This window comes from Capsaspora owczarzaki (assembly GCF_000151315.2).
Source record: "Capsaspora owczarzaki ATCC 30864 unplaced genomic scaffold supercont2.12, whole genome shotgun sequence".
Classification (NCBI taxonomy): domain Eukaryota; class Filasterea; order Ministeriida; family Capsasporidae; genus Capsaspora; species Capsaspora owczarzaki.
Window position 1 is genome coordinate 515778 of NW_011887303.1, and position 25469 is coordinate 541246.

General features: G+C 54.1%; 7 protein-coding genes across 7 annotated transcripts; 4 read left to right on the forward strand and 3 right to left on the reverse strand.

The window, feature by feature from the left end:
* Nucleotides 1-1179: 1179 nt before the first annotated feature.
* On the forward strand, nt 1180-6056 carry CAOG_06752 (hypothetical protein; the record flags this gene model as incomplete). Its single annotated transcript, XM_004344323.2, has 11 exons — nt 1180-1257; nt 1523-1599; nt 1798-1982; nt 2118-2225; nt 2329-2385; nt 2895-2942; nt 3197-3228; nt 3342-3435; nt 3581-3672; nt 3764-3801; nt 3880-6056. The coding sequence occupies 11 exons, from the start codon at nt 1180-1182 to the stop codon at nt 5792-5794; spliced, it is 2724 nt and encodes a 907-aa protein (XP_004344373.2). The 3' UTR covers nt 5795-6056.
* Nucleotides 6057-6708: 652 nt separating this feature from the next.
* CAOG_06753 (hypothetical protein) lies at nt 6709-9057 on the forward strand (the record flags this gene model as incomplete). The annotated part of the gene is made up of 2 exons (XM_004344324.2): nt 6709-7045; nt 7332-9057. The coding sequence occupies 2 exons, from the start codon at nt 6709-6711 to the stop codon at nt 8876-8878; spliced, it is 1884 nt and encodes a 627-aa protein (XP_004344374.2). The 3' UTR covers nt 8879-9057.
* CAOG_06754 (hypothetical protein) lies at nt 9003-10307 on the reverse strand. The gene is made up of 4 exons (XM_004344325.2): nt 9984-10307; nt 9584-9797; nt 9370-9497; nt 9003-9286 (listed from the first exon to the last, which is right to left on the reverse strand). The coding sequence occupies exons 1-4, from the start codon at nt 10233-10235 to the stop codon at nt 9077-9079; spliced, it is 804 nt and encodes a 267-aa protein (XP_004344375.1). The 5' UTR covers nt 10236-10307; the 3' UTR covers nt 9003-9076.
* A 164-nt stretch (nt 10308-10471) lies between these two features.
* CAOG_06755 (hypothetical protein) lies at nt 10472-13065 on the forward strand (the record flags this gene model as incomplete). Its single annotated transcript, XM_004344326.2, has 2 exons — nt 10472-11608; nt 11681-13065. 2 exons carry the CDS (start codon nt 10472-10474, stop codon nt 12974-12976), a joined length of 2433 nt encoding a protein of 810 aa, XP_004344376.2. The 3' UTR covers nt 12977-13065.
* A 94-nt stretch (nt 13066-13159) lies between these two features.
* Nucleotides 13160-14602, forward strand: CAOG_06756 (ATP synthase g subunit). The gene is made up of 2 exons (XM_004344327.2): nt 13160-13293; nt 14056-14602. The coding sequence occupies exons 1-2, from the start codon at nt 13167-13169 to the stop codon at nt 14346-14348; spliced, it is 420 nt and encodes a 139-aa protein (XP_004344377.2). The 5' UTR covers nt 13160-13166; the 3' UTR covers nt 14349-14602.
* CAOG_06757 (hypothetical protein) lies at nt 14546-18533 on the reverse strand. The gene is made up of 6 exons (XM_004344328.2): nt 18468-18533; nt 16387-18179; nt 16101-16254; nt 15649-15998; nt 15016-15568; nt 14546-14924 (listed from the first exon to the last, which is right to left on the reverse strand). Exons 1-6 carry the CDS (start codon nt 18492-18494, stop codon nt 14703-14705), a joined length of 3099 nt encoding a protein of 1032 aa, XP_004344378.1. The 5' UTR covers nt 18495-18533; the 3' UTR covers nt 14546-14702.
* Nucleotides 18534-18653: 120 nt separating this feature from the next.
* On the reverse strand, nt 18654-21420 carry CAOG_06758 (hypothetical protein). The gene is made up of 4 exons (XM_004344329.2): nt 19649-21420; nt 19121-19482; nt 18859-18987; nt 18654-18772 (listed from the first exon to the last, which is right to left on the reverse strand). The coding sequence occupies exons 1-4, from the start codon at nt 21390-21392 to the stop codon at nt 18707-18709; spliced, it is 2301 nt and encodes a 766-aa protein (XP_004344379.1). The 5' UTR covers nt 21393-21420; the 3' UTR covers nt 18654-18706.
* Between the last annotated feature and the right edge of the window lie 4049 nt (nt 21421-25469).

The following is a 25469-nucleotide window of genomic DNA, read 5'->3' on the forward strand; positions in this document are numbered from 1 at the left end:
CCGGCATTGACGTTCACAGCACAAAGCACCGCCAGCAATGCGGTGATTAGCGTAGATCTCATTTTCTAATTCAAATTCAACCAAGTCCGAACAAATTTGTCAGTGTCGTTCTTTGGTGATGCCCAACTAGCCCTCGTCTGCTTCACGTTGCATGCGTGCAAGTTGGACTTGCTGCCAACTACCTGCGGAGCTACGCTAGGAGGGCAGGCGATTGAAGCAGCCGAAGCGGAGCGACCTGTGGGAAAAACGACCGAAGGGTATCCGTTCGACCTCACCCCTGAGCGAAACCGGCTCTCACACACCCGCCCCCACCGCCTTCGGGATGAGAAGGCACAGAAAAGTATCACATCGTGCTTCATCCCGTGTCCCTGTCACCCCCACCCCCTTGCAGGCCGTCTCAGTCCGACTAAACACTTTCGTCTGCTCTGCAACGTGGACGACAGCACGCCCCCTGGTCCGCCCCGTCGTCCACCGCCCGCCCCCGCTCTGCTCCTTCTGAAGCGCCCAAGTGCGAATGACCACCCACTGCCACTATGCGGCTGAGGTGGACGCACGCAAAAACGCGTCGGTTTTTAATGTCATTTTTAAAAATCTTACCATTATTGACGAATGATGATCACGAGCCGATCCTGAATTCACAAACAAAATCAAACAAACCTCGTCTGAGAAACTCAAACGAGCGTCTTGTTGTGCGCTTGATTTCAAGCGTTGACAAAGCAAATCAAGGGGGTGGGGAGAAAGCGCCATTCTGTGCAGGCGTGGACGCCCTCTGCTGCTCTCAGCTTTCAGGATCTGCTTGACTCGAGGCCCTCCCCCCCCCCGTTCTTTCGCTGAGTTGTTGCAAATCGAGCGCTGTGAAAACCACTCGGTTGAATGCAGTTAGTTCACTTTCAGCAGCTTTGCAGTATTGCTCTTTTTTTTTTTTTTTTTTTTTTTTGTGTCAATCTCAGCAGCTTTGTTCAAAAACTCTTCATTGTCACGGCTTTGTGCTCTTCTTCTTCATCTTCTTTTTTTTTTTTCTTTTTTTTTTCCAATATCTTTGGCGTTTGTTCGCCTTCCGTGTTGTTCAACTCTCGCCAGCATTCTCATACATTTGGGTTGAATTTCCAGTTCTCAGCAGCTTCTTCTTCGTCCATTCAGTTTTCATTGCTTGATTTTTTGCGCCTTTTTCAACAAGCAATGGAAGAAATTCAACAGCTTGTCGCTGCGTTGCGCTTTGACGCCGTCGCTGCAGCCTGCGAGGCGCACGAGCTGAATGTGCGTCGACCTCACGACACCCTTCCCCTTTCCCCAGTTCCGCAAATCGGTCTCAGTGGTGGTGGTGGTGGTGGTGGTCGTGTTACTGGGCTGATGTCGGCTTGCTTCTTGGCTGTCGTTCTCCCGCTCGCCTCACATCATCACTCTTCCACTCTTCCACTCTTCCACTCTTCCACTCGCGCTTTGGCTCGTTTCGCTCCTTGGGCCATTCACTCACGCTTGGCTGCTGATTGTTGTGGATGTGCTCGCGGCTGGGGAAACACAGGAACTCGCTCGAGGCGTTCTGCTGCAAGAAGACTTTTACGCCATCGCACTGGCCGCGCTGCTCATCCAGAACGATCTGTAAGAGACGAAGAGGAACAAGAAAAGCGCTGCCTCACTTGCGCTTGGTCGGCTGGGGCGGAGTCGGGTCGAGGGCGGGCTGCTTCGATGGTCGAGCGCTCAACCTTCTAGACTCTCAGACAGGAGCTCAATCGGCCATTCGTGTTGATTCATACCTGCTCTGACTCATGTCGCTCTTGTTTTTGTTGTTTCGCACAGAGAGAACGCAAAGTACCTGTGGAAGCGAATCCCACCAGGAATCAAGCAGCGACCAGATTCGAAGGTGGCCCCAATCTGGAACGTCGGCAAGTTGCTCTGGCAAAAACAGTACACTCTTGTGCACCAAGCTGTGCAAGACCTCTGGACCGTTGGTGTGAATGAGGTCTTGGCTTCCAGCATTCAAGGTACGACGAAATGGCGAAATGACGGGGCGCTATCTTTCATGCAGATCGCGCGGTTGAAATGTTGTTGCTCCATCATTCTCACTTCTCGAACATGCTTGGAATGGTTGGCGTTTGTTGGTGTGTGCTGCCTTCCAGCTGCCGTGCGAGGGCGCGCATTTGATCTCGTTTCGCGCGCATACTCGACCATTTCTGTGACGGATTGCGCTGCGTTGTTGGGTCTATCGGAAAGCGAGACGCTTTCTCGTAAGTGCCGTGTGAGCTCGTTGTTGGCGTGGAGATAGAGAGAGAGCGCATGCTGCACAATGAATACCAATCTCGAGGGGTTTTTTTTTGTTCCATTTCCCAGAAGCATCAGCGGCCAAGTGGCAACTGCAAGACCAATATTTCGTCATTCCTCCGCCAGGTACGTGATATGTTGTGATTTGTGATTGCACACTCCATGTTGGAGGAGCAGTTTATTTGTGTTTTCATGCTGTTGTTTCAACTCACGCTCTTTCCTTGATCTCTTCCGTCCTTCTCCCCCCTTGGTTGGTTTTCCTCTTGCCTATTATCAGTACAAGTTCATTCTATGGAACTCCCAAGCACACAGCAGCTTGAACAGCTAACTCGTTACATTTCACATCTTGAAAAATAAACGGCTGTTTCTGTTCTTTAACTGCGCTTCTCTTGTGCGTTTCGCCGTCGTTCATGTCGCGATGTTATCCTCCTGAAAGCTCTGTTGTTCAATACACATTCCATGATTTTGATCTGCTCGCATTCGACCAATGCAAAGCTGGATCGCTCATTCAGCATCCATCCTGGCAGCTTCTTCCTTTCTGCTGCCAATTTCTTTTGTGACATTGGTTTGTATTTACATTCTAAAACGTCATCATCCATCAGACTCAGTCGTCTTTTGGTTTCCTGTCCATTCAGCGACGATGGGCAAGAAGGACAAGGGCGCCAACCCGGCCGAAGCTGCTCGTGCGTCTCACTCACTCACTGACTCACTCTCACCCGCCACCCATCAACCTCAATGACAAGGACTTGTGCTTTGATCTGTTTGTCTTGTTTGCTTGTCGTGCTCGATTGGACCTCTCGGGCTCCATCCACTCTTCCTCTGCCTTTGCGCCTCTCACTGAACCTCAGTCAAACGCTCCACAACCCAGTCGCTCACTGCCTGTTGCCCGTTCCCAAACAACTTGTATTTTGCTGTGGTTCTCTTCTCACTTGCACAGGTAAAGAGCTGGCGCGTCGGCAGGGAATGAAGGCAAGCGACGGATACGCATGGACATCGTTTTCCCAATGGAAGTGCACTCATCATCCATGGGCGGTGAATATGCATGTTGTGATTGTTTGATTGTGTGTGTGTGTGAATCGCAGAATAAGAAAACCAAGGAGGCGGCGCAAAAGTCGCGCATGTCCTCTGCAGACCCAAAGCGACTGTATGAAGAGTTGGCCGAGCTCACTCGCCAAGGTATATCAACGCGCTCAGACAGATGAGTGATGTGTGCGATGGAGTGTGGGTTGCCGCGAAGATTAATGTCCAAGATGGATGGTGAATGGGAAAGCAAAAACTCTGACTCTGCCGTTCTGGGAACGTTGTTTTTGGTTGCTCTCAGAAACGAATCGGCCAAAAGACGTCTCAATCTACCTCATCCGCGATCGCAAGAAGAAGAAGCAAAGCGAGTTTGATAACGTGATTGCACATTTGGTAAGGCAGCTTGGCGAGCTGAAATCAATCATGCTCACCCTTCCTCGCGTGCACTTGCTCACGTGCATCGCTGTGCATCACTACCGCGCAGACACGCAACGACAAGGCTGGGCTGGACGCGTTCAATCGGTAGCTAACTTTATTTCCTCGTTTTGATCCCATCTCGATCGCATGACGCTCACTGGTGCTTGTTTTTGCTTCGTCTAGTTGGAAATCAGACTTTGATGAAGTAGCTTCGGCAAAATTAGTCGAGGCGACCGCCGCAAAGCACGAGAAAAAGCGTGCCAAATTGACCAATAATCGGGACCAGTCGGCCAACAACGAAAGCGACGAGCTCAACACGCACGCCTTTCCCCCACCTCCGTCTGCGTATTACGGCGACACATCCGCCCCTGGATGGGCACCTCCAACACTGCCAGGTGGAGGCTATGCGCTTCCGCCAGGTTTCTCTGCCCCATCCGCGTCGCGGCACCCTCCGCCGCCAAAGTTTGTTCCAGGGCCACCCTCCAATCTGGCTTTCGACGACACTGCTGCCAAGAGCCAAGAACGTCAGAAAGAGCGTCTGGCTACCCTTGCTCGACTGCGCGAGCAGGCCTCCAAGGCGTCCTCGATTGTTGACGACGCATTGGCGGAACTCCAAACGCGCCAGCAAACCCTCATACATCATCCCGACAATATTCGTGCACCAGAGTCGGACGACGAGGATGGTGATGTGCTTGATTCAGAAGAAGACGAGGAACCGAGAAGCGGTCGTGCCAAGAAGCAGGACAAGGAGGTGAAATGGAGCACAACGGACGATTTCGACATGGACAACACCCCGCCCAAGCAAGCGCCACCACCACCACCACCACTGTTGCCGTTACCTGTTGCGGCCGCTGCTGTTAGTGCGCCGCTCAATGTTGGTGGCGGTTTGCTACCTGTACCTGGAGCGGCTGCGCCGCCGCTTCTTCCAGCCCCAGCTCGCCCTGCGTCTTTGCTTCCTCCCCCGCACCCTTCATTGCCAGCGCCTGGCATGGGATTCCGCCCACCGCTTGCTGCTGCAGCCTTTCCACCCACCCAACCTTACTCGAATTTTCCACCCCCGCCGCCGCCATTGCATCAAGGTGGCCCTGCATATGGCCTCCCTCCTCCTCCTCCTCCACCACCCTTTCCCTACGCTTCATCACAGTTTCCGCCACAGGTTGCCGGGCAGCATCAGCATGCCGGATTCCCTCCGCCGCCACCGCCGCCCTTCTCGCAGCATCCATCGCAACAGCAGCAATACCCCTTGCCACCGCCTCTCCCGTATGGCCACCCTGCCCATGGCCAGCCCTACTATGCGCTTCCTCCTACTGGCCCTGCGTACGCTCCTGCCGCTCCAGGCGGACCTCTGCTGGCAACGCCCTCAATGACGAGCGCTCCTGTCGCTCCTCCGTCCCAACAACCCGTGGCCGCGCCAGCTCCGATTACCCCGATCGAGCAGCCTGTCGTACCAAGTTCGAAATCTGCTGCGCCTTCTTCCGGCCTTGGCGGCTTGCTCGCATCGTACGGCGATAGCGATGATGAAGATGATGCAGCTGCAGAACCAAGCAAGCCGCAGCAGCAGCAGCAGTTTGCTGCGCCTCCTCCACCACCCCCAATCCCACTTGCTCCTGCGTTTCCGAGCGGAGCGCCTGCGTATGGCGGGCGTTTGCCTCCGCCACCGCCGCCGCTGCTGGCCGGCATGATGGCTCGTCCTCCGCCTCCTCCTCCACCCCCGCTCGCCCAGCATCCCCAGTTTCAGCACTACCAGCCTCAGCCGCAGTTTGGAAACGCACCTGCGTATTACGGGCCGCCTCCAGGCGCGGCGCAAGTCGGCTCGTCAGCAATGCCCATCACTGCGGTCGTGCCCACCATTTCAGCTGCGCCGGCAATCCGCAACCTGAAGCAAAATCTGACAAAGTTTGTACCAACGTCGTTGCGGAACAAGAAACCGCAAGACGGTGCGACAGCGGGTCCGACAGCCTACGCGTCGTCCTCATCTTCTGCGGCTCCTGCTGCGGTGGACGATCAGGAAGCGTCTCAAGGCAACGCTCAGGGTGCCAAGCCGTCCACTGACGATGCTTACAACAGCTTTATGAAGGACCTTGAAGGCATCCTTTGAGATCCTTTTGACTCGAAAAGCAACGAACGCACCTTTTCAAGGCTAGAATGTCGTCATTTTTGTTTACTGTTTTTTGTTTGTTTTTTTGGTTGTAGAGTCACGAGTTGGTTTTCTTCCTCCTTTTAAATGTTGGAATGGAGGATTGGTTGTGTCTTTTTGCTCATGGCTGACCTCACACGAGAAACTGCAAGGGATGGGCTGGAAAGTGAGTCAAAAGTGCATGAACGATTCAATTTCAATTCAATCCGCCCAGAGTCATCCCCTCGGCGTTCATTTTCATTCGCAGAGAAATCAGTAAAGCGATGGTTGAATGTACTTCCAACAAAGACTCCTGGAGCTGGCTGGCTTTGGGATCCCAGCAGCAGAGCGAATCGCGACTTTGGAGCACTTGCGTATGCGTTGACAAAGCGTTGCGGTAGTGCAAATCAATTTGGCCCCTTTGTCCTTCGCACGTCTCAAAGACAACCATCATCCAACGCAACCGCAATGCTTTTTCCGCCATTGTCTAAAACTTCTCAATCGACGAGTTGAAGCACTTTATGGTGTGAGTGGTCGGCAAATCGAGTTTTGGTAGCTTTTTTTTTTTTTTTCCATGCACTCGTGGCCTTCACAACCACACCTTCTCACTCATCCTAATTCGAATTTTGAATCCATTTCAACTGATCGTTATGGCTCAGTTCACTCTTTGTTCTTTTGAATTTCGTGACTGACTGACTGACTTTGCATTGGGACCAATTGTTCAGTAAAACTGACCTTGGTTCGACTCGCTGCAAAATCCTTCGCTTCTCTCGCTCTTCTCGTTCGCCCATTTCCTTGGCTACGAGGACGCCTTGTACCTTGACTTGCGCATCGCCCGACTTCAGCCACTGGCACTAATCGACTCCGAGAGGGGGGGGGGAAAAGGCACAAACACAATGACCCAGCGGTTGCACGAGCGGCGAAATGCAGCGGCGGCGACCACGGATGCTGCTACTGCGTCGTCGCACAACAACCACCACGGCCACCCGCACAGCCACGCGCATGCGCATCACCACCAGAGCCACCACTCGGCCGCGGCGCACGGCCGGCACGACATGCAGGCCGACCATCCATCGCCTGCCGTCTTCACCCCGCCGGCGTTCAGCGACCATCACGCCGCCAACCACGCCGACCGCGGCTGGGGCAACTTTGGCGGGCCCCACTTGCGCTCGCACGGGCTCACACCGGGCGCCTCGGGCCACCACGAAACGAGCAACCTGCTCTCCATCCCAGGTAGCGCAGTACGCAGTGTATCAAACAAACAAAACTCACCAAAAAACTATTGAAAAAGAAAAAAAAAAAAAAAGGCGAATTTGGCGCGCATTTTTTCAAATCTTGGCTGTTTCAACATCAGATTCGCTGTGTTGTTTCGGGTTGGATTGTGGAGGGGGGTTTTTTCGACTTGCTTTATTTAACAGTGGTGGAAATTTCGGAGATTGAGACGCTTTGAATTGTGATGCTTTGCTGGTTGTTTTGATTTTCGCTCATTTTTTTACCGTGTCTTGCGTTTGGTTGACAGGATTTGCAGGTCCTCTGTCCACGAATAGCGAGCTGGAACTCATCCAGCAAATTAGCCCTTTTGATGCAAGCTTTGCGCAGGTTTTGACGGATGACGGGGACCGCGCTTCTCGAAGGTCGCGACGGTCGAAGGAGAATGGCGCTGCAGCGTCGCCGGGCGTCATTCACATCACGCCAGCATCGCCGCGTCCCCGAAGTGGTCGGGTGCGCATGGAGGCACATGAACCGGAGCAGGCGGCGGATGCGAGCAGCCATGAAACAGACGACGAGCCCAGCGCGGGTCCACGACGAAGGCACTCGGAGCGCAACGGCCGCCGCCAGTCCCCATTCACAATTTCAACCGCGCCAGAGCAACAGCTGTCCGCAAGAATCATTACAGAAGCCGACATGGAGCACTCGTCCAACGCCGCGCATCCGCGTCGCTCTGCTCGCATTGCGGCAAGTCCTGGCCTGCTGCTCTCCACATTTCAAATCACGGAAGTCATTACTCCGTCCGTCCTGTCGCGAGTGGCTCTAAATACGCCGTTCTTGAATGAGGTGCATTCTGGAATGCTTGATCTGGACAACATGCCGCACGAACCCATCACTGCCTCGATTGTCCACACAACGACCCCGGCTCAACGCGTGATTGAGCTGGCCAAGCCCGTGCTCTTGCCTGGACGGCAGCGGCGATCGCTCAACGGCACGCGTCCCACTCTTTCATCGCCGGGGGTGGATGCGTCGTCTTCGTCGTCTCCCTCACTGTCTGCGTCCGACGCGACATCATCCAATCTTCCCGTGTTTGTTGTTACTTCAGCCACAGCCCGCGAAGCCCTGCCTGGCACCACTTCAGCAGCCGCAGCCTCAGCAGCCGCAGCCTCAGCAGCCTCGGCGTCCCACCGGAACAAGCCCACACACCCCCATACTGCGGTGGTTGGTCCCCCGCCAATCACCCCTGGCACATTTGATCGTTTCATCTCCCCGCTGTTCCAGTCTGGAGAGGCGGCTTCGGTCGCAAACACGACAAGTGCCGCCCCTTCTAGCTCTGTTAAAAAGTCGAGCGCCGCGAAAGCAGTCAAGCCCAGTAAGCGCTCTGCGGCGGAGGCCGACTTGGACGTGAACGACTCGGACGCGGACAGCACTTCCGAGTTTACTGCCCGGCCCGGCGCCACAGAGGAGGAGCGTCGCCAGCTGGCCCTTGCACGCAACCGCCAGGCAGCCTCTCGGTGTCGCGCCAAAAAGAAGAGGTGGCTGTCCGATCTCGAACAGCGCGAGCAGTCCATTCAAATGCACAACAGCGCGCTCGTCCTCGAGGTTGAGGAGCTGCGCATGGAGATTGAGCGTCTGCGCCAGGTGCTCTTGAAACACACCGACTGTGCAGTGACTCGTGCACTCCAGGCCAGCGGTGGCGACACAGGGATGGAGGTCAAACCCACGATTGCCTCGGCCTCGAATCGAGTCGCACAAATAGAGCAGAATGCCGAAATCCCAACCAAACCCACTGTCGTCAAGTTTGCCCTGCGAACCCCTGCAAAGCACTCTCAATCAACGTACAAGTATGCAGGGTGAAAAGGCGAGGTGGGGGAGTTTTGCATGGCAAAAATGTATCCGCTTTGATAGTTGGTTGTATTCGCTTGCTTTTGGTGAGTTTTTTGGTGTGATGCTCTGGTCTAGTACACTGCCAAGATCTCCGTTTGTTTTGTTGCAATGTTTACATTGTGTATTGTTGTTGTTCTTAACACTTTTTGTTTCTTTTTTCGTTTGCATCTACCGTTGATGATCTTTCAAGTGTTGCAACTTTTCAATCTTTGCGCTTCGTTCGTGGTACAGCCGCCGCAGACCTTGGTAGTCTCGCACAAAGTCGTCCACGGACGAGCATTCGCCTGAGCGCAACTGTTCGGCCAGCGCCTCGGATTGGCTGTCGGCCTCGGTCGCTGCCACTTTCAGTGATTGGAGAAGAGCATCTGTACTAAATCGCTGCGAGATGGCCATCATAAAACGACAAGTAAATCGGTGAGTGCGCGATGATGCGCAAAGACTGCGAGTCGTGGTGGCCTTACCCGGGAAGCCTCTTGTTGTTCTTGGAATAGGGCATCGTATTGCTGCTTTTTGTTTGCCAGCTCGGTGTGTAGCTCTGCCAGCCGCGAGAGTTGCTCAATAAAGCGCGGCTCCAGCGCCAGGTTTTGTTCTGTATGACGGGGGAAAACAGTGAGAATGAACGCTTCATCCGGTTTTGGTTTCTTCTTTCAATGGCATGCACTCGCTGTCGCTTACGCGCAATATCGTGGTTCTTGGCCAGCAAGTCCGACCGGGCTTTTGCGATGGATGCGCACATTGGCATTTCTGAGCAAATCTGGTCGAGCAACTGCTCGTCTTCCAGCAACGCGTTCAACTCGCTCAGCGACGTCATGGCCTTGAGATCCGGGAACTGCTCGTAGATGGTGTGTACGCCGACTGTTTGTATCTGTGACTGCTGATCGTGGTAGACCTGTTGTGTGTACAAAATGGTAGGGCAGCGAATGAGGTTGGTTAGGTTGGATGGTAAGAACTCGCTGTTCCAGTGAAGTGCCGGTTACTCTCCGAGTTCACTAACAACGACGCTCACGTCACCAACAATCACCATTTCCCCCTCTCTCCCTCTCCCTCACTTTCATTCCGCTGGATTGGACCTTACCGTTGGCTGGCGTGGTGGCAATCCCCTGCTGTTGCTGCTGCTGCTCCCGCTGGGCTGAGGCTGCGCTGGCATGGACGCCGGCGACTGGCTCCGGAAGCTCGGGTACTGAGGCTGTGGCGGCATTGGGTACGCCGAGCCCTGCTGCTGCTGCAGCGATGTTGGGTACGGCAGCTGCTGCGGATGATACCGTTGCTGCAGCGGTGGTTGCTGCTGTTGCTGCTGCTGCGGCTGCCCGTGGTAGTTGGTGTACATTGGCGCAGGGAGTTTGACAAAGTGGAGTTGAACAGCGAAAAACTCAATGGAAAACTCAATGGAAAACTCAATTAAAAAAAAAAAAAAAAAGACTAGAAACTTGTTTCAACTTTCTCAGATTGTCGTTTGACTTTCTGAGATTTGGTGATCAAGTTTTATTTTAACGTTTTGTTTTTCTGTTTTGTGATTTGGTTCACTTTTTTTGTTTCTGAGTTTTTTTTTTTTCAGGTTTTTGGATGGTTTTGAAATTTGCGCCAAAAGTGCCGAATTCTGGTTTGTCGACGGCGACTTCGACGCGGCGAAGACCGGTCGCGGCAGTTGATGCGCCTGCAGTGTCACAGCAGCAGGACGACGAGGAGCACGACGCGAGCCGGGCGACCGCAGCCCCGCCAGCAACAGAGGTCGAGGCCGAGCGCGCGAATGCACCACGCGACGACGCCGACAACCACCGCCACAACCACGACGACGCTGCCCCGACTCCTGATGATGCTGCTGCTGCTGCTGCTACTGCTTCTGCTGCTGCTTCTGTTGGCACTCAGGAAGCATCGTCATTGTCATCGTCATTGCCATCGCAGCTGCCGTCCGCGGCGTCGTCCATCGCTTCGAATACTGCCGTACCGTCGTCGTCCCCTTCTGCGCTGCTCTCGTCGGCGGCGGCTGCCATTGTCGGACTGACAGCGACGGCAACCGCTCCTGCTGCAAACAAGCTCCGGTTTGCACCGCGCATCCCGCCAGCGGGTGGAGCTGCTCGGAGACCGGCCGCCGCCGTTGCCATCGCCATCTCCACTCCAGCCAACTTCAATGAGGACGACGCGGCCACCCAGGGCGCTTCCCAGGACACTGGAGCACCGTCGAGCGATGCACACAGTGGAACAGATGCTGCTGGGACTTCTGCTAGTGGGGGATTGAGCACTCGTCCCGCTGCTTCAACCTCGGCCTCAAGCGGTCGCCCGATTGCCTCACTCATCACCATACCCTCGTCATCAGCAGCAGCATCATCATCATCGTTGTCGTCGAGTGCGCTGCCATCGTCTGCATCGTCCTCGTCCTCGTCCCGGAATGCGGCAACTGCCATTTCTGCTCCAGGCTCTGGCGCTTCGTTAATCTCCATGCCCGAGTCAATCGAGCCCGCCTATATCAGTCATCATGGTGCTAGTAGTATTAGCAGCAGTAGTGGTACTAGTAGTACAGGCGCCAGTCATAGTCAGATGGACGCCAGCAGTCAGTGGTCGCTGCAGCGATGGTCGGAATCTTCAACAGCTCACCATTTAACAACGAGCGCTTCGATCGCCGATGGCAACGACCCTTCGTCCATGCTCGTGCCGGCGACAGCCGTCAAAAAGTCAAAAAAGCGCATTACAGGTGTCAGCGATGTCAACAAGCTGACCATGCGTGACCTGATTTACTACAATCCGACCAACAATCGCATGCAATCCACCATCGAGACGCGCAAGCGCCGTGCCGCTGCCTCTGCCGAGGCTCGCAAACGCACCAAGCTCGATTCTTCCAGTCAAGCTGGCGATGACGACAATGCAACGCGGAGTAACGATGTGAGCGGAGGGAGCGAGGACGAGGACAGTGACGACGAAGCAGACGGCAGCAGTAACAACAACAGCATGCTTGGTGCCAGTGCCACTGAAGAGTCTGCTGCTGGTGGCATCAGGGATCACGCCGTCCCCGTGCCCAGTCTCGTCGCAAGCCGCTCGCTGGCCGTCCCAATTGCCTACGGGAGCAGCGAGGCCCCTCCTCTGGCTACAAGCACCAATGTGATTGCGCCTCAGCTCACCATTGACGCTGAGGGCAACATTGTGATGGCCAAGGACAGTTTGGTGGTCACAACGACCACAATTGCGCCAGAGGCCAAGGTTGTTGGCGAAGCCATCAAAGAGACAGGCGTCATGTCGACCTATGCATCCTACCTCAAGCGCTCCAAAGCGGAACGCTGGACGCCGCAGGAGACGGCACGCTTTTTCGAGGTACTGAGCATGGTTGGCACCGACTTTTCGCTGGTCAACCAGTTCTTCCCGGACCGCGACCGCCGCCAAATCCGCAACAAGTACAAGCGAGAAGAACGAGAAAACCGGGCGCGGGTCGACTATGCCCTGCGCAACCGCAAACCGCTCACAATGGCCATCGACGTGCACGGCACCGGTGAGCCAGACTTGCTGCCCGTCCTACCGCGATCTGCCGCATCGAGTCCCTCCAAAACGTCAGATCTTCTTGCTGCAGCCGCTGCTGCAGCGGCCAGTGCTGCCTCCAGCCCTGACGTCAAGACACCACGGCGGCTCGCCAAAGTCCACATGAACGGTTTGCCCGACATTGAAGCCGGCGAGGACGAGCGCCTGTTCCTGGAGCAGCTCTTCCACCGCATGGAGGAGGATGCTGCCGCCCCGGGCTCTGTCGCGTCGAGTGCTGCTGCTGCTGCTGCTGCTGCACCGGGATTGCATGCTGCACTGCCTGGGCCGCCTACTACTACTACCACTGCTGCCACGTCGGGTAAATCCGCAAAAGCTGGATCTTCGCGGCAACGTCCGTCTTCCGAGTCGCTCGGCTTTGGCTCTGGACGTCCGACGACCATTGGCCTACCGCTGGGTAGTGGTGAAGATGCATCTGGCTTTTTGTCAAGATCGACGAACGACGGTGGTGGCAACGACGACGACGATGGCGACGACAACGAGCTCGTCCACACTGGATATGCCCAAGACAACCGCGACGACTATGATGAGGCTGACGAGTATTAAGCATTGCTTTTGGTGCTCGTCTTGTGATGTCAGCAGCAGCGACGTGAGCTGAGCTGAGCTGTTTTGTTAATGACCCATTCATTCTCTGCTTTTTTTATTTCTGATTTTCACAATCCTGCAATCCCGTAGATCGAAGCTTGAGTTTGTTTGCTGTACACTATTTAGTATCTTGTTGTTGGCACTCTCAGAAATGCGGCTCAGAGCTCAGTCCTTCATCACAGACACACACAGACACCAAATGGCTGCTGTCCAGAAGCTCGCACAGTTCGGCACTGCCCTCGTCCAATCGAGTGGCAAGCTCGTCAACACCACCATCCGTACGTCTGCGGTGACACACTGACTCTGCTGGTTCCCCCCTTCCCTTCCCTTCCCCTTTCTCTCAATGAAAGCAAAGTTTGAAGGGTTTGTGATTTTTTGGCTGGAAACCCATTATTGTGGAAAAAAAAAAAAAAAAAAAAAAAAAAAAAACACGAGGAAATCAAAACGCTTTTTTTTTCTTTTTTTTTTTTTTTTGCTTTTGCTCCATTCATATCATAGTTTCAAAGTGACTTGTGTTTCATGCTCTGTTGTTTTTTGGTTTTGACATTGAATATGTGCGAATTGGATGATTGTGAGCGGGGGTCGAACTGTGAGCCGGGGGAGCGCGAGAGAGTGATCGCACACAAGGAGGAAAAACGAGATCTTTCCCCCCACCTCCCACTCTCCCTCTCTCCCTCTTACCACACGCAACGATGGCCAAAGCGGCTCAATGCATCAAGGAGAGGGTGTGCAATGTGAGACGTGGTCGCAAAAAAAAAGCGATCGCTCGTGCGTGACTGGGATGCTGGACTGGCGACGACGAATGCAATCCCCAGCCATTCGCACTCCATGACTCCATCACTCCATCACTCCATCACTCCATCACTCTGCAATGTCATTCACCAGGACGGATTGAGTGCTGGGTGTGAGTCTGGCAAACGCGAGTCGCATTCAGCAAAACAACCCACTCTCAAGCTCACTCTCAATCTCACTCTCAGTCTCATTCACTCCTTCACTCACTCTCGTCCGCTTTGACCTGTGTGACCTGTACACCTCTTTAGGCTGCGCTGAGACTGTCGCGCCGCACGTCAAGACCTTCGCCAAGAACGCCAAGGCCGAGCTCCTCCCTCCCCTGCCAGCAGAGTTTGGCGAGGTCTCGCGCGACGCCAGCAAGGTCATCCACTCGGCCCAAAAACTCTCCTTCCTCAACCTCCCCATCAAGGAGGCCGTCCAGAAGACCCTTGTCGGCGTTGAGATTGCTTGCTGGTTCTTTGTCGGCGAGATTATTGCCCGTGGCAGCCTTGTCGGCTACGCAGACAAGCACGCCGATGCCCACCACGACGCCCATCATTAACCAAGAGGGGGAAAAAACAACAAAATAGATCGTCCTCGTCTCCCGTGAACAACAATCAACCACCGAGGAGGCGCAACGCGTCTTTGTGCAAGGCAATGTTGAATGCTCTGGGATTGGTGGCTTTGTTTGAGCGGACCGGTGATTTGAGTTTTTTTTTTGTTTTTTTTTTTTGTTGGTTTGTGTTTGTATGTTGTGTGTGTGTGTTTGTGTGTGTGCGTGTATTTGTGAATGTAGTTATGACCTCATCCAACCCACGAACCTTCCCAAAAGTACCAATCCTGTGGTACAAACACGACTCGGCAAAAATGGTTGAATGCACTCTTCAACACGCTTGCTGCGAAGGTCCGTGCTTGTTCACTGCGTTGCTGGCTGACTCAGGAACGATTGGTTGCGCTTGCGGTCGGCTTGGTTTTTGCGATCGTGGTTGGCGCGCTTGGCCTTGTTCTGGCGCGCGTTTGCACGGGCGCGGTCGTCCGACGGCCCACCACCTTCACGGCCTCCATGCTGAGAATGGTGCGGGCCCCCGCCGCCGTGTGGGCCTGTGCCAGGCGGGCCTCGACCGCGACCTCGTCCGCCCTGTTCACGAGCAGCCAATGCGCAAGTCAGAAAAGGATGGCGAACACACCCAAAAACAAAACAAACCCCACCCAGAGTAGTACAAACTTACAGCCGGCGGACCAGCACCTTGAGGGACTGCTTCGCCAGATTCTTCATCGCTGCTTCCACCGTCAGCGCCTTTCGTGCTGCGGTGTATTTGAAGACCACGCTGGTTGAGAGGCTGCAACAAGGACCCGTCGGCCGATTTCTCTTGCACCGCCAGCTTGGCCTGGTTCATCTCTTGCTGCGAGAGCACACGACCGCCCTTGCCATAAACCAGAGCATTGGGACCTGAAGCTGCAGCGACTGCAGCAACAAGCACCTCTCCAGACGACTTGTCGCGATTGGCCGCAGCAGTACGAGCCAAGATTTGGGCCGACGGCACAGCGACGCCGCTGGTGTCCAAAGCCGACTTGGCAGCGCTCGCCTTGCTTCGACCGGTCTGCTGAGGCAGCTCTTCGCGATCGTCCGCTTGGAGATCGCCAAAGTCGAGGTTGTCGTCGTAAGTGTCATCGTACTCGTCGTCGTACTCGAGCTCATACTGCGACTCGAGGATGGCTGCCTTGGCTTCTCGAACAAATGACTTGTCATCGAGAAGGTCACGGGCATCAGCAGGCTCAGCACTAGGAAGAAACACGAAAACCAAAAAAAAAAAAATGAGCGGGATGATACACATTGAAAAGTCGACGCCTTTCTAACATACCGTCGTCCCACATGAATGCGTGACGAATCGATGGTTGTTGAAGCACCCTTGAGCAGATCAAACTCATCGTGATCGAACACGTTGAGGCGCTCGTCAAGCAGCGACCGCCCAGCTTGGTGGACAGGCACAACTTGTGCGGCATTGGAGCTTCCTGATGATGTGGGATAGCTGGCATCTTTTCGATCATGCGCGCGAAGCTGCGGGGGCAAACTGCTTTCGTCAAACAGCGCATCTGTCGTGCGTTCGACGCTCATGTCAAAGTGCTTCAAGCAAGCCGCCACGAAGCCGACACCCAGGTCGGGGAAGATGTCACGAATCGCTGCAACCTTTTGTTGGAGGTCTGGCGAAGGCTGTTGCGAGTATTTCGTGGTGATGAAGGAGAAGAGAAGGTTGGAATCGAATCCGGTTGCGCCAAAAACAAACAAAAAAAACCTAAATCTGTGTGTTGTTACCTGGCCGGGGTGTTGCTTGGACGCTGGACCAACATCGCCGAGTCGCTTTCCCGCAGTTGAGGTAGATGGAGGAGGAACGCGAGCGGCAGTTGCGCCCTTACGCTCAGAAATGGCCGCAATGCCGTCGCACACAAATCGGATTCGTGTATCATCGCTGTCGACGACGACAACAACAAGTGGAATGGCACATGTGTGAGCATTTCATTACAACCGAGGAGCAGGCGCAGAGCTCCAAACGAAACCAACCAAAAACAAACAAAAAATAAGGAGAACGAGGGACGCTTACATGAACTTGTTGACGCGGCTCAATCTTCGCAGACGATCCGTCAAGTAGAAACGCTGCTCGAGAGCAAATACAACCTTTTGCATGGAAAGAATGATGGTAATGTTATCAAACATGCTGTCCAGTCGCGCAGAGAAAGCCGGTGGTGCCCAGTCGCCGCCAGAGGTTGGCTTGTCGGCATGGGCCTCGCTTGAGACAGTCAAGGGCACGAGATACACTGCATCGAGAACTGCGTGTACGAGTGCCAGCACACTCCGTGAAAGGCGAAGCAGGCTCGATCGGCCAGCCTCGACCGAAGCCCAGGCAGATTCCGGGACTTCCACATCCGGTGTCGACGGCACGGTAGTCACCTGGCGAGCAGCAATGCTCCAGTAGGACAAGAGGCGAGGTAGAAGCGAATCAGCGACGAACGCCGACCGCAAGAGCAGGTTGCCTTGCGAGGTAAAGTCGGTTTCACCGATCGGAACTTCTTCCACAACCGCCTTGCGCCCCTTGACGTGGGAAACGGGGAACATGAACAAATCCGCAGAGACAGGCAAAACATTCACAAACGACTCGAGCGCATCGAACGCGTCCGCGAGCTGGCACGAGTGCTGAATGATGTCGCGAGGAGTGGCTTTTGGTTGGGTGGACGAGACCTGGCTGCCAGCTCGAGGCACAGGAGCGCCACTGTCGTAGAGGGAGGAAGAGCCGCCGCAGGCGGTGGATAGCCAGACGACTTCAGTGGCAATGGATTGAAGCGTGGCAGGACGAACCAGCGTGCTCAGGTCGGACATGTACTTTGGCTGCCGCGCAAACAGGCCGGCAAGCAAGCCTTGAACCAGATCATGGTTGCTGCGGGCGTACAGCGAGGCAATGTCCATCATCTTTGGAATGTCAAAGATAAAGTTGTCGTACACAATGCTCGCGTGGACGGCGTCGCTCATAAAGTGTTGCCGCGACTCGCTGGGGACGCCCATCCGGAGCAGCAGCAAGAATACGGCGTGGTGCAGCTGCTTTTCGAGTTGAAGGAGCCGAGTTGCTTCTGTCTCGACCTCAACGACATGGGTAGTAGGTGGTTGGGCGGCGGCTGTTACAACTGGCGGGCGGGTCGCTGACATTCCATCCTCGCCATCACTCTGAGAATCGTCACTCGGCGCAGCAGCTGCTTTGCCCTTGCCTTTGCCTTTGCCCTTGTCGTTGGCTGGAGCTTTGCCCTTGCCCTTGCCCTTGCCCTTGCCCTTGTCGTTGGCTGGAGCCGGCGCGGGAAGGGCGGCAGGCTGGAGTGGTGGGAAATCGCCACTCGTTGCGTCAAACTCGTCCCCGCCGACATCGGTGAGTGCCGCTGACAGGCTCTGTGAGAGTTGATCAAACCCTTGCTGCCATGCATTGCGCCAGGAGACGAGTCTGATCAATGGCACCCAGGACCGCGGGGCAAACTTGAGGTACAAGTCGATGAATCGCTGCAGCGGCAAGCAATAGACGGCATGGCTCCAGAAGACCGAGTAGTTGAGCTGCAATAGCCACTGCACATCGCCCAGCATGAGCGTGAGGGCCTCGACGCGCAGCCGAATGCCCGCGTCAATGGCGGCGGCAGCGTTCGGGTTGGCGATCAGCGCGCTCGGCGGCGGCAGGACGGGCGGCGCAGTGTATGGCAGGAAGCGCATCGTGTGTGCATCTGCAGAGACCCACTGTGCGTCGAGATCGCGCACGGGCTTGAGCAGCAGCGCGGCCTCGTCCACGACCATTGTCAGCGAGTTCTCCAACGCGACGGGCGGCTTGCTCTGCTCGTGCGCCGCGGCCTTCTCGCGCAAGTCCTGTCCATACAACAAAAAATAATCAGGCAAAAGCATGCGAGAGAAGTGTGAGTGGAAAGGCCAAAGGTTTGGGGAGGGGAAAAGTCGAGCGTTTTCGTTTTTGGTATGGGTGAAAGTATTGTGTAATACTGCTTCAATGGATTGCATTGGATTCAGTGAGCTTGCATTACGATGGTTGGGTGATTGCATAAAAAAAATGTCGGTAAAGCGCTTCAATGGATTGGAAATTGACCCCGATCTGGTGTTGAAGCAACAAAGAGTTTAGAGAGGGGGAGGGGATGAGGGTACCTGCAACTTGGCAGCGCGATCAGACATGGAAACAACAACAACAAAAAAAAAAAAAAAAGAGAGAGACTGAGAAACTGCAAGGATGTTGGATGGAAATGGAAAACCACGAATATCACGATGATGATGATGACATCGACATGATGGGGGGGGGTGAGGAAGAACAAAAGCGCGGAACGTGAATGGGACTGGGAACGAAAAGCTGTAATCGGACATTGGTTGGGTTGGCTGCAGAAGCATCATCATCCGCCACGCAACATGTTGATCAAAGGCATGTTCACGACAAACAGCATGGCTAAATCACCAAACTGCACGTGAATAGAACACAACAAAGGTGTGAGCATCCAAACACACACACAAACAAACCCAACATTAGAACCCATTGCTGGCTCACCTCAATCAGTGCGTTGTGCGGAAGATGCCGCTTGGAATTCGGGGGAACAGCGGTGCCGTTGATAAATATGGAGCGGCGGCCAACATTAAACAGCCTAAAGTTGCCAGTCGGTTTGAGCTTGATGATGGCCTGGAGTCCAAACACAAGAAATGACCTCAGTTGAGTTTTTTTGCTGTTGTTGTTGTATGTCTGATAGACACGATTGCAGCCACAGGAAAAGAACAAGTCGCGTTGTCAAGGGGGGGACAACAACAAGACTCACCTGGCGGCGCGAAACTTTGGAGCTCGCTCCTTCACGCATCAAGTCAACATCGACAGGGCTGAGTGGCGTGTCTCGACCAATAACAATCTGCCGCGATGTCATGGGATGCCGGTGTTGGCCTCCCACAAGCATTGCCAGCGTCTTTCCATCAAACAGCGCATCGGGCAGCGAGCGAACGTGAGCATCGCGCTCACGTTGCAGCGCATTGAGTGCAGCAGCTTGATCGTCGCCACTCCCATTTACTGCCGCAGCTAGCGCCGTAGACTGCGATCGTGCAAACATTGTGAATCCCAGCCCAGCCGAAAGCTCGAGCTCCAGTCGACGTAACTGGCGTTTCTGTGTGTGATCGAACATGTCGAGCTCTGTGGAAGCGCAAAGCAGTCGGGACAAGAACAGTGTCATGTTGCATGCACAGATGAGTCGTGTGAGAGAAAGGAGACTGGTGTCAATCAGAATCAAAATGCGGCGAGAGATACACGATGAAAGCAAAAAAAAAAAAAAAAAAAAAAAAAAAAAGTCCAAACTCACCTTTCTGAAGCAACTCGTTGACCTGATCTACTTGTTCAATGCGCTCCTTGACAGTTTGCTCGATGGTCACGGATGATTCGGGATTGACAGCGGCAGAAGCAACATCCTGCCCGGAAATGTAGGCGTCAAACAAGGCGGACGCCCCAAACCGCACGAGCGTTTGATAGTGTTGAAACAGAGACTTTGCAGTGCGACACAAATGGAACTTTGCTCGATTTTGCTCCAGAATGTCGGCGAAATGTTGTGGCGCGCATGCAGAGAGCAGTGGGTCGAGCTGCCCGGAATTCTGTGTGGGGGTGACGGTGGCATCGGTAGCGGTGGCACTCGCATTCGCGTCTGTACCAAGCGTCAAAGAGCTCGGTCCAACTGCTGGCGACAAGGCGGCAGTTGACATGAAGGTCGAATCGGACGGATCTGCAGAGGGCGTTGCTGCGCTTTCGGCCGCGAAGGGAGCGGGCGAAAAAGCGGTGGCGGGACTGGCCGCAGCACTGGATGACGATAGCGGTGTGGCAGATGATGTGAGCGGCTGTTGTTGCACGCTCAATGGCGCCGTTGGTGGTGGAGATGCACTTGCAGAGGGCAGCGCAGAGGAAGCAGCGCGCTGGACTCGCCAATCCGCGACCGCCTGTAACAACACCAGCTCTTCAGCAGCGGACCATGGAACTTTTTGCAGCACCAGGTCAGTGGCCAGCGTTGGAACGACAGTCGCGATGCCTGCCACCAATTCGGCCGACACTTCGCGATCGTACAGCAGCGCCTGCCACCGCTGGGTGACCTCGGCCAATGTGTGGTGGTGCGAAAACGGAGCGGCAAGGAAGACGCGCTCCAAGCTTGCAGTGTGCTGCACGCCAGCCACGAGCAGAGCATCGTCCAAGGGCGTCCAGCGCGCCCCGTACAGCGACGGCTTGGCGCCGAGCAGCGCGGTGATGGCCTGAGGTTTGAGCCTGGCCTGCAAGCTCGTTGCAGCCATCGTATTACCGTTCGACAGGAACGGATCTGCGCTACCTGCACCCGCAGACGACGACGACGCGCCAGTCGCGACAGTGGGCCTGCGCGGGATGCTAGCGGGGGCCTTCTTTGGCGCGGGTCTGGCTGCTGGTGCAGAGTGGTGCATGTGCGCATACGACGCGGCCAACGACGACGCCAGCGATGCCGTCAATGACGACGAGGAGGAGGAGGATGACGATGATGATGGTGCGGCTGCCGACGTGGCGGAGGGTGCACTGACGCTGGACGAGTACAAGGACGACAGAGCAGCAGCAGTAGCAGAAGGCAGAGGACGAGCCAAGCCGCCGGCCAGCGTGCCAGCAACCGCTGCTGCTGCTGCTGCTGCTGGTGCTGCTACCAACCCACCACCACCAGCAGCAGCCACTGCGCTCATGTCGCTGCTGGAGAACGGCCGGGACTTGGGCAGGACGGCCGTGTCGACCACCTCGTCGTCAAACTTTGGCCGCTTGATCGACCGGCTCGACGCACGCGCGGATGTTGGCGTCGATCGCGAGCCGAGCGGAGTGCCAGACGCAGACAACTCTTGCTGCTGCTGCAGAATCGCGTGGTCGGCCGCCGAGATGGACGGCAGCCGCTTGCGTGCTGAGCTGCTGGAGTGTGACGACGTCGACGATCGCCCAGCCAGCGACGACGACAACGACGACGCATCGAGTGGCTGGTGGGACATCTGTGACGGTGCTGATGCTAATGCCGCGCTGGAAGTGGTGCTTGATGCCGGTGGCTGCGCGTCCGCCATCTGCAGTCAAAAACAAACAAAAAAAAAAAAAAAAAAAAAAAACAGACTGAGTTTTCCATTGGTTTTTTTTTTTTTTTTTTTTTTTTTTTTTTTTTTTTGTTCTTTGATGTTTGAATGACTGTTTGAATGTTGGCAATGAGGTGTATGTGGCCGTCTACTGGGACAACATCTCCAGCTACTGGTGGGAATCCATGGCATGATAGGTTCCAGGACAATTGGCATTCGTAACACCTTAAAAAAGGCAGCTCAAAATTGGAGCGGACGTTGCCATCTACCCTCCTTCATGCGGCGCGTCCGTGAGATTGTGAGATTGTGAGACTGTGAGAATTGTAATCCCTCGTTGGGTCTTAGAGCTATTGGCCACATGACGTCGGGTGATGGGCACAAAAATGCGTCCGATTGCCCTTGACTTCACTCCATCCTCGTCAACAACCCACCGACTACCTTCGTTAGCTGTTCGAGTCTCGGTTTTGACATCGGTCGGGTTCGTTTTCACTGTGTAGGGCCTGGTTAGCTGAGAAGGAGACAGTCAAAACCAAACACAAAAAACACAACAAAAACTACACCAAAACGAAAATTTTAGTTGACGCAGGCAAAATTCGAGTTTGCCCGAAAACTGCGCTCCAAATCCAACAAAGCACCTGTTTTGCTACATAGCTCAAGCATTGCCTGTTAATTTGTAAGCTGTCGACAGATTTACAAGAACGCACGAACATGCGTCCAAAAATTTGAGCCTCCACAGCGATGCAACCTGTCTGCCTTGACTTGTCCCATTTGACGACCTACGCTTTTCTCCGCTCAACTTCCAAGATACGCAAGTGATAAAGAATAATATTTTTGATAACATGGCGCAAAACCAGTTCAAAGAGGTCAACAGACCTTGGCAATCGCCGGGTCGGATGTTCAGCTATTGCGAACCGCGAAATTTGCAGGTTTCCCCCCCCCCTTTTTTTTTTTCAAACCGATGTGTACTTGTATTTAACAGTACTCACACCGTCGTAACAACAAAAGTTCGCTGAGCTGCGCCGCTGGTATTGGCGTACGCAGCTCTAGTCAAACATTTGCAGCCCAGATTTGATGTCTGGGGGTGCTAACAACATTTTGGTCGTCGCAGAGGCCGAGGATCATCTTTTGGAAGTCGAGTCGGGCTCGATTGCGAGTGCGTTGCCCCAGAGCTTATGGAAGCCTGGGCTTGTCTTGAGTTCTTTGTTTGTGCGGCATGTGTAGGTGTCTTGCCTCGCGCGATTGAGAACAAGGCTTCGGAAGTGCGCAATAGCGTGGTCCGTGTGGATGGTTGCGTGGTCGAAGCGAGCTCGGCACCGCAACGTCCAGAGTGTCCATCGGGCAGGTGGAACAACATGGTGAGACACGAGCGGGAGTGGTCGTGCTTCTTGTCCACAATGAGTAGTTCGTATCGGTCTGTGCGCCAAGGTCCGAGCAGCTTCGTTTTGGGCAATGTTTTGTTTTTTTGTTTTGTTTTCCCTCTCCTTCATGTTTCAAGTTGGCGTCCGTACTTGTCATCCTCGTCCATGCCATTGTTGTGTTGTTGTGTTTTTCAGTCTTCTTGATGATGTGGCGGCGCTTTTTTTCTTCTTTGTGTTTGCGTCGCTGCCGCACTTTTCGTGCGTTTGGCACCGGCTGGGGTCTGCACTCTGCGTTTGAGAGATGATTTGTGAAAGCACAACCAATGAGACTGACTGAAACAACCGCGTTGTTCCGATGGATTGAAAGTCAGCCATGCTGTCGTACCAGAGCATGAGCGCGAAACAGCGGGAGTTGTACGACAAAGTCAAGAATGCCAGTCAATGGTTCGGGTACGAAAAGGCCGGAAATATTGGAAATAAATTGCGACAACATGTGTACTGATGAAAAGGAGGATAGACTGCCATACAATCAAATTGACGATGCCGGCGCACAGGCGATTGCTGAGGGACTCAAAAGCAATTCGAAGGTGACGGGACTCTCGTAAGTCATCTCGCTTCGAGTGATGAGTGTGAATGGGTGGCTTCGGCAGAGTGGCTCACTATGGGAGGGGATGGACAGTCTGTGGAGCAACCAAATTGGTGATGCTGGAGCGCGGGTGATTGCTGAGACACTCAAAGTCAATATGACGATAACTGTACTCGAGTAGGTCGTCTCACTTTGACAAGTGCATGTGAGTGGGCGATCTAGTAGAGGGCATTACGAGTGCTCACTGATGGACGGACAGTCTGAACAACAATCAGATTGGTGATGCTGGGGCACAAGCGATTGCTGAGACACTCAAAGTGACCACGACGTTGATCAAGATCGAGTAAGGGGTGTCACTTTCCCTCAACAGGGTGCATTTAGAGTGCTCATTGATGGAGGGGATGTACAGTCTGAATTGGAATCAGATTGGCGATGCTGGAGCACAGGCGATTGCTGAAGCGCTCAAAGTCAACACAACAGTCACTAACCTCGGGTAAGTCATCTCACTTTGACGTGAGTCGATGATCCAGCAGAGGTGTTCATAGTGCTTACTAATGACTGAACAGTTTGTACAATAATAAGCTTGGCGATGCTGGAGCGACGGCGATGGCTGAGATGCTCAAAGTGAACAAGATGCTGACATCGCTCGTGTAAGGCATCTCACATTAACTGATATTTGTAAATGGTGATGTCAGCAATGACATTTAGCGTGGAGGAGATGGACAGTTTGGGCAACAATCAGATTGGCGACGCTGGAGCGAACGCAATTGCCGAGTCACTCAAAGTGAACATGTCCTTGCAAGCGCTCGAGTGAGTCACATCACTTTTGCTGGCGCTTGTCAGTGGAAGTCTTTTCAACAAATGGTACTCACAGTGCTCATTGATGGAGCAATTTGACAGTTTGCGCACGATTGGCAACGCTGGAGCGCAGGGAATGACTGAAGTACTCCAAATGAACACGACCTCAGGTGAGGCATAGTCACTGATGCATGTGAGTGGGTAGCAGAGGGTACTCAAAATGCTCATTGAATGGAACGGACCGACAGTCTGCGTCAAATTGGCGACGCAGAAGCGCAGGCCATTGCTGAGGCACTCAAAGTGAACAAGACCTTGACTTATCTCAGGTAATCCATCTCACTTTGACGAACGCGTGCGAGTGGGGATTGTAGCAGAGGGCATTTAGAAGGCTCACCGATGGAAGGGACGGACAGTCTGGACTTGGGGTATATTGGCGAGGCTGGAGCAAATGCGATCGCTGAGTTACTCCAAGTGAACTCGACATTGTCGCGTCTCAAGTAAGTCATCACACTTTCAACGATGCTTGTGTATGTGCGATCCAGTAAAACGAATTCAGGATGCTCACGAATGGAGAGAATGGACAGCCTCAAGCAGAATCAGATTGGTGATGCTGGAGCGCATGCAATCGCTGAAGCACTCAAGGTCAACACGAGGCTGACACATCTTGGGTAAAGCATCTCACTTTACAGATGCTTGTGAGTGGATGATTCAGCAGGGGGCATTTCAATGCTTACTGATGGATGTACAGTCTGAGTGAGAATGAGATTGGCAATGCGGGAGCGCAGGCGATTGCTGAGGCACTCAAGGTGAACTCGACGCTGACTTGGCTCTTGTAAGGCAGCTATCCCTCATAGTTCCACTTGAGCTAACTGATGGATGGAACGCACAGTTGGGACGACAATCTGATTGGCGATGCTGGAGCCCAGGCGATTGCCGAAGCGTTCAAGGTGAACCCGAAGCTGAGGGATATTTTGTATGATGTCGTGCACTTTGACTTTGAGCCAGGGTGAGCCATACATCCTGCTTACTCGTTGCATTGCTCAACAGTCTAGCGCGGAATTGCATTAGCAATGTTTGTTCGCAAGCAATCAGAAAACGCACAGACACCGGCCAAAAGGGTCCTACGTAAGCTAAGTTGTCCTTGCCAAACGAAGCCATTGAAGCTCACGCGAGCTGCTTCCAACCAATAAAGTGTGCCTTCCGATTGCTCATTTATGGTGCTTGTTCGTTGCGCAGCATTTACGACCAGGTTAACCCTCGTGCATTCTCCTTACTTTCACGCGTAGCAACCGCTGACGACCTTCAGACCGTGTTTTGCTTGCTGACCAG